Source organism: Lupinus angustifolius, chromosome LG13 (genome assembly GCF_001865875.1).
Source record: "Lupinus angustifolius cultivar Tanjil chromosome LG13, LupAngTanjil_v1.0, whole genome shotgun sequence".
Taxonomy (NCBI): domain Eukaryota; kingdom Viridiplantae; phylum Streptophyta; class Magnoliopsida; order Fabales; family Fabaceae; genus Lupinus; species Lupinus angustifolius.
In genome coordinates this window covers 5,354,232-5,361,831 of record NC_032021.1, presented here as the reverse complement: position 1 = coordinate 5,361,831, position 7,600 = coordinate 5,354,232, and the positions used below count along the sequence as shown (strand labels likewise).

Sequence of the window (7,600 nt, the reverse complement as noted above, 5' to 3'; positions counted from 1 at the left end):
AAAGTTAATATATATCTCTTATTTATACACAGGAATGGTAAGCTAATAATGTAAAAAATATCTTACAATATTAATACATCTCTTTATTAAATGGTTTTGGTTAATGTATTATTTTGTTGGTAGTATCGAGATATTCCATACTTATGTTAAGGAACTAATCGCTTTTGTAATATATGATTCTGTCTCTACTAATAAGTATTTTTGAACTTTTGTTAATCCTAAGTAGAAAATCTTTATTATCATTTATTAATTAATTAGAAACAAGTTGCAAAGAAAAAGAAGCAAAATGGATTAGTTTAAGAGATACATGTCGTGACACTTGGTAGTTTAGTTGTGTGTGCATATGAACTAACATTCTTTGGCGTTTTCTCTCTTTGAACTTCACTTTGACTCCTTTTCACTATCCTCCACTTCCTCTACTACTGCTTCAGTTACACCAACTACTCTCTCTCTCTCTCTCATTCTCTTTTCCTCATTCCAGATCCATCCAATGCTTCACATTACTCCCATTCTCTGAATCTCACCCCTTCGATCTTCACATTCCCTAGTCCCGGCACCAGAGGATTAAACCCTAGATCTCTAATGCTTCATCTCCGACATCGCCGTGATTCTATTCCCGCCACCACAAGGTGGCAGAACAAGGTAACATTTCATTCTATTAACCGTTATTTATCAAATACGGTGTCGTTTTGTTTATTTTAATTAATTTCAATTGTTTGGTTGTTGAAGTTCGATGAGAATTTGGAGCAGTGGCCACACCTGAATGAACTGGTTCACTGTTACACCAATGATTGGGTGAAGGATGATAATAAGTACGGTCATTATGAGAGCATTGGTACGCCGTCGTTTCGTAACCAGATATATGAAGGACCTGATACTGATGTTGAGACTGGTATTCTACATTTGTTTGCTTCTGCATTATGCTATTTTCTTTTTATTTTCTTATTTTTTAAATTAATTTTAAAATGTGGTATGTTGTTGGATAAGAATGTGATTGTTCTGGAAAACAGAAGGAATTTTTATTTACTATGGTTTTTTGTTTTGATGAGATAATTAATGTATGTAGGTAATTCATGTTTAGAGAGTGTTTCAAATTCTCTACCACAAAATGCTCCGTTTGGAAATGAGTTTTCAAGAAATTTGGAATTACTAAATTTGGAATTAGTTAATTTTAAAAGAGGATTTTTATCACATGAAATTAGGAGTTTTAAATATTATCTGCAATTTGCATGGCGAGAGTGCTGCGTGTCTGGTATTCTACCTTATCTCTATCTCCAAATTGTGGTTCTTTAATTGTGGGTGAAGGTTGTTTTGAACTTTTGATTGTAGCTGAAGTAGGCTAGGCAGTCTGATATTCCCTTCTTTCTTTTTTAAGGATTGGAAGTCGAAGTCGTTATGTTATACCTTGGAAGTAGTCCAAGTAAGTTCCGGTCATATCCAGGGCATTGGCTTTTACCTTAGCCTGTGCATCTCCTTCTGAAACAAGTAATTTGATTACTTATTGAAGTGATTCTAGTTTGTTTACATTGTAAAGTACCATTTAATAAGAAGACTTTCCTTTACATTGTGAAGTACCATGAATTGGTATGCGGAACGTGGTACACGAGAATTGGCATCCAGTTTGTAGAGTTACTAAGAGAATTAGTGGCCCATTCGAAACTTCTTTGGATTTTGTGAAAATTATCAAGATGCCTATTAAGAGTCACAATTGTTCTTTGCCCCACATAAACACTTTTCCTCGTCTCCTTCAATACCACTATTTCCCCACCTTCATCTTTGCTTTATACTGCTGATTGTTCCACAAAAGTTCCCACACATTCTAGCCAAAGGATGAAGACAAGCATTTAGAATGGGATCAACAGAAACTGGAGGCATGACAGCTATGCCACATTGGTGATCTGGTGGTGGCATGGAAGCATCCTGGGCTGTGTGATGATGGTTTCTCACCTATCCGCGGGCATCGTACTTCTAGGGTCAGGTCGATGAAGGAGCGTTTTTCTGAGATGTTTCTGAAGATTGAAGAGCATTTTGTAAATTACGCTATTTTAAATGCTTCATTTCAAAATAATTGAATTTAAAATTCTTTGAAATTTAATGTTACTTAATCCAATCACACTCGAGTAATAATCTCACTAACTTCAATAATATTTTTTTCTTCGATGCAACTGTATATATGTAGTGCCATGTGTCATGTTTTTTCTGTAGTATTACAGTATTCTTAGAGTGTGCAAGAATTTGTCCTAGAAATGATACTAATTGCATGTGGGTGGGTTCTGTGTTGTATTTTGTTTTCAATGTTATATGCAGAAATGCGGCTTGCTAGTGCGAGGAGAACAAAGGGTGAAGTTGTTAGCGAGGATGACATCCCTAGTACTTCAGGACGGCATTTTTTAGAAGCTGCAGCAGATGTTGCTTTAGATGTTCCTAAGGTCTAGTTGTTTTAATTCTTTCGAGGGGAATGCTATAGTACAATTTATTCATTGGATGTGACACCCATCAAAGACTTATTATTTTATTTTTTAAACATTTACTATGAAATTAACAACCAATGAATGCTTGGTAACTCACAATGGGTACTGTACTCACCGGAGTAAGAGTACCATAGCAATTTCTCTATAGTATGATTTTATGCTAGTCTAGAGTTTATAGTTTCTTTTGTATTTCAAAACAACATCGATGCTTAACTGAACACATGCATTTCCCTCTTTATACTTAATACACAGCAGCATGTTGGTCAATCTCCCCTTCCTGCTTATGAACCGGCGTTTGATTGGGAAAATGAGAGATCATTGATATTTGGACAAAGGATGCTTGAAAATCCTATATCACAGTATGACAGTCCTGATGTTGTTTCCGAGCAGAATAGTTTTATCAGTCTTTTCTCGATTCCTTTTTGTTTTAATCAACTGAGTGTTTCATTCCCCTTCCTTTTCTCTTGGTCATCCCAGTGGAATGAAGATCTCCGTAAAAGTTCAATCTTTACAATTTCAAGCAGGTTTAGCTGGTTAGTTTTGTTCTGTTTCCTAATTGCATACTCTCATTGTGATGTTGCCTTCTTAGTTTTTAAGGTTTATGCATTGAAAACGTATTAACATTTCTGACTAAGAACTCTGTTTTTGCAGAGCCCTTCTATGGTACAATTTGCTTATACAATAGGGAAAGAAGAGAAAAATTATCAGAAGACTTTTACTTTCATGTTTTTCCAACTGAAATGCAGGATGTAAGCTATACATGACCAAGTTTAACATGTTTTCTGGGACATTTTATTTTCCTAATGCATGGAATCAGTGGGTTCGAAGTAACAATGACTATTCATTCTTTAAAATTTCCAGGCCAAAATTACATATGAACATCGTGCAGTTTTTTATTTAGATGCTCCATCTGCTTCAGTTTGTTTCTTAATCAAGTTGGAGAAGCATGCTACCGAAGAAGGCGGGGTTACTCCTTCTGTTTATTCACGTAAAGATCCAGTATGTGTTGATATATTTCTTACTTTGTTGTAGTTGTTTTCTTTTTTCCTTATTTACCCATTAATTTTGAGTCAATTCCTTTTTTGCACATGTGTATAGAATATAGGAGCACTTTTGGACCATAAAAGGGTGTGATCTATCTATTAACTATTTATTTAAACAAAATTATTTCATGGTGTTAAAAATGAGAAGACTGTAACACGGTGGTTAGAAAGATGTTATTTTATTTATTTCAGTGCTCTAGTTTTACTATTTTTGCTGTATATGTTTGGAAAGGAACAATGGGATATCCTATGACTCCTTTTTGACAGTAAACTTCGGCATCCCTTTGATGCTCTGCCCTAGGGCTTTTTAGTGGTGTTTATCTGATAGGTATGTAGAGGGTTCGACATGCTTTGTACATAGGTTCTAGTTGTTTCATTTTGTTTTGTTTGAGAGGATGCCTTATCCTCTTCCTTTGTACTTTGATTTTTTCTTCTAACCATATTTCTTTTATTATAAAAAGAAGAAGATCAAGTATACTGTTTTCTTTCATAGAACAATGCATTGCCCAGCTTGGACTTAAATTGTTTTCTAGAAATAAATATGTTCTTTGAATGTAGACTTGCTGACTATGGATGCCTGATTATTTTAGATTGTAATCGGCAATGTGATGTTAGTTGTGCCTGATATGATATATCATCTAAAAAATTGTTTAGGCTCTAAGATTCATTTCACTTGGACAGGTGCACTTGACTGAGAGAGAGAAGCAAAAATTGCAAGTGTGGTCTCAAATCATGCCTTACAAAGAGTCGTTCTCATGGGCCATTGTATCATTGTTTGATAGCAGTACTGGTGCAGCTTCAGTGGGGCCTGCTTCCCCAAGTAGCCCTCTAGCTAGAAGTGTATCTGGTTCAAGTTCCCATGAAGGTGTTTTTGAGACTAGTGGAAAGATATGTTTAGATGGAAAGCTGAGTTACTCAAATGGAAATTCTCTTGTAGTTGAGGTTTCAAATTTAAATAAAGTCAAAGAAAGCTATACTGAGGAATCACTTCAGGTATGTGGCCTATTCATCATATGTTTCAGGTGTCATTCAGTAGAGTTTTATTTTCTGAGTGATTAAATTGACGGCATATGAATTCTGGCGAAAGTTATCTGCTACTTGTAATTTTATAATTCTGAAAATGCTTTTAATGAATTATTTAAGGCAACTATGCTACAATCATTCAGTATGCATTAACTATAGGTGTTTATTTATTTTTTTATTTTGCTTTTGTATGGGTTTGTGTTCCATTCCTCCATCTAATTAGATGTTAAGTTGTATTGAATCTTTCTTTCTGATCATTTGTTTATTTTATTCAATTCAATAAGAATTTCAGTTTTTAGTTGCTCATTTGCTCATATTTATTGGGCTTATATTTTCTAAAAATAATTTGTGCTTGATCTAAACATTGAATTTTGGACACTATGCTGTGCCAGAAGTTGTTATACTCAAAGTCTGTGTTCTTGTTAACTGTGCATTTCTGTTATATCGAGAAGACACTATGCATGCTCTATGATTTAAAAATTAGTATTTTGCAATAACTTGTTTTCTTTGGCTGTTATTTCTTAAATGTCAAGGATCCCAAGCGTAAAGTGCATAAACCTGTGAAAGGCGTTTTGAGACTGGAAATTGAAAAGCACCAAATTTCTCAAGCTGACTTGGAAACCGTGTCTGAAAGTGGTAGTATAACCAATGATTCTGTTAACCCAGGGGATCACATTGCAGATTCATCATCTGGAAAGTATCATAGTAATGTTTCTGATGATCCTCAGGGTAGTGTCTCCAAGTGGAATTTCTATGGTGGGAAAGAGGTTTCGGTAAATGGAGCAAATCAACATGTAAATCCAGATTTTAATGCTGATGTAAGTATCATGTGTCTTGACTGAGTGGACCGTAGATATTTACCTTTTGGAGTTAGTTTTTGCTAGAGTTGGATTCACTGTTTTAAGGGATTTATAATGACAATTTCTGTCTTAAAGTGCATTTGTATAGCCAAATTTTGGTACAATGGTAGGATCTTTGTAAGGTTTTGGATGTTTGAGATTATAAAATCGTCAGAATAACTTTTTTCTTTGTTACAGTGATCAAGATAACATCTTGATAGTACCTATAGGTGTTAGGTTGTAACATTATTGAGTGAATTAGATCACGACCTGTTATAAGTAATTCTTTTGATAGGGTATCATGTGCATATAGTGAAATTTATGTAAAATTGGATATATGAATGGTAGATATTTATTCATAAGTTGTCTTGCTAGTCACTTTTTGTGGGATCTCTGAATCTTTCTAGCCTATTTTTTGTTTGGTCAAGAAAATAAAGCTTGGCATTGTTATGGTGAAGATATTTCATTTTATACTATGGTTTTCAAGTTAATTTCATTTCTGTATTCAATGTCTCTGCTAATATGCTCTCTATTGGTTAACATACAGTTCCATGCTTTTGACTTCCGCACTACAACGAGAAACGAGCCCTTTTTGCAACCTTTTCACTGCCTGTATGTGTATCCGTTGACTGTAAGTTTGAGTAGGAAGAGGAATTTGTTCATACGTGTTGAACTGAGGGAGGATGATGGTGATGTTCGTAGACATCCATTGGAGGTAATGATCTTCATTTTTGCGTGTCATGGTGCTACACTTACCTTTATCTTACTCGTTTCTTGGGTATGATTAATCTGCCAGGCAATGCATCCTAGAGATCCAGGCTCAGATGCTTCATTTCTGAAGTGGGCTCATACCCAAGTTGCTGTTGGGGCCAGGGTTGCTTGCTACCATGATGAAATTAAACTTTCCCTTCCTGCTATGTGGACACCAATGCACCACCTTCTATTTACCTTCTATCACGTTGATCTTCACACAAAATTGGAATCTCCAAAGCCAGTAAGCTTGTGCTCCACTTAATTTCTCAATTTTTAACCCTTCTCTTTATGGTTGGCTGTCCGGGGCTGCTTGTTGATTTTATTGAATCAATTATCCTTGTCAAATTTTCCAGGTGGTAATTGGATATGCAGCACTTCCTTTATCGTCACATGCTCAGTATGTACCCTTGATTTGATCTTTCTCTCTCTGGTTAGACTTAAATGTTTATTTTATTAATTAATTACAGTTCTTGCTTGATCGTTGTTGCTTAGCCAAACTAAAACTGATTGCTTATGATGGAAATGCCAATTACAAATTTAATGACTGTATTGGTGATGCCATGCAATGTGCTGCTGAGAGCAGGTAGCATGGATATAAAATTTATATGTTGGTGAATTCAAAAGAGTTAAGTGTTTTGGTGCTCCTGTAGTATATTCGTTATGTTTCTGTTTTGAGATTGGCATGGATGAACACAATAACTAGTATTCAAACGGACAAAATTAAAAGCAGAGAGGAGAAAAAATAGACATAAAGTTGTTCATTCTTTGGCATATGTCCATGTATAATGAGAGGACGGGGAGCTTGAGTTACATATTCAGCAGAAGTCTGAGTGCATGCCAGTGAATTATAAACCCTAACCCAAAAACCCAAGTGATTGTTGCAAGAAGTAAAAACAGTCACCTTTGTTGCCATGGAAACCTTTAATTGCATCACCTTTCATGATTATGCCTGCCATGTGTTTTTTTGTCTCCGGATGATTATTGATGTTTTGTCCTTGATGTGATTCTTCTCCATTTGAGTTTTCTTTGCCCCAGTTTTCTTTTTATATCGTAACAGTTTTTATAGTCTTCAAAACCTATATCATTACTTCATATGTGGGGGCTTTTGTTTTTGTGATTCTATACAGGCTGCGATCAGAAGTAACTCTTCCAATTATGAAAGAGTTGGTTCCTCATTATCTCCAGGATGTAGGACGGGTATGTGTAACTTTCATGTCTTATTGTCTTTCTATATCTTTGTGGATAGTAGTGTTAATTTAAGGGGATGTTTGGATGTAGCAGAGGGAGGATAAGGTTTACTTAAAAACCTCTATCTTGTTCGAGTCTTATAAAATGAAGTGAAGAAAATGAGATTTTCTTGTATCCTCCAAAACCCTCATTATTTTTATGAACATTTCGAAGTTCCCATAAATTTGGAAGATTTTAAACACCAAAAGAAAGTGAAGGAAACATATTGCCTAAAGTCCCACCC

At 35.1% G+C, this 7,600-nt stretch overlaps 1 protein-coding gene across 5 annotated transcripts in view; it reads left to right on the top strand.

Moving 5' to 3' along the window:
• LOC109325497 (guanine nucleotide exchange factor SPIKE 1-like) overlaps window positions 303–7,600 on the top strand; it is a 20,902-nt gene continuing 13,604 nt past the window's right edge. For 2 of the 5 annotated variants that reach the window (XM_019557904.1, XM_019557901.1), the window contains exons 1-13: window positions 303–642; window positions 730–892; window positions 2,308–2,429; window positions 2,727–2,830; window positions 2,949–3,004; window positions 3,123–3,220; window positions 3,333–3,470; window positions 4,196–4,507; window positions 5,071–5,355; window positions 5,924–6,091; window positions 6,173–6,370; window positions 6,483–6,526; window positions 7,257–7,326. In XM_019557904.1, the coding sequence (XP_019413449.1) occupies window positions 583–642; window positions 730–892; window positions 2,308–2,429; window positions 2,727–2,830; window positions 2,949–3,004; window positions 3,123–3,220; window positions 3,333–3,470; window positions 4,196–4,507; window positions 5,071–5,355; window positions 5,924–6,091; window positions 6,173–6,370; window positions 6,483–6,526; window positions 7,257–7,326 (1,818 nt within the window). In that variant the 5' untranslated portion in view covers window positions 303–582. Of the gene's footprint in view, window positions 643–729; window positions 893–2,307; window positions 2,430–2,723; window positions 2,831–2,948; window positions 3,005–3,122; window positions 3,221–3,323; window positions 3,471–4,195; window positions 4,508–5,070; window positions 5,356–5,923; window positions 6,092–6,172; window positions 6,371–6,482; window positions 6,527–7,256; window positions 7,327–7,600 lie in introns of all 5 variants that reach the window. The other 3 variants (XM_019557903.1, XM_019557900.1, XM_019557902.1) reach the window with 2 other exon arrangements.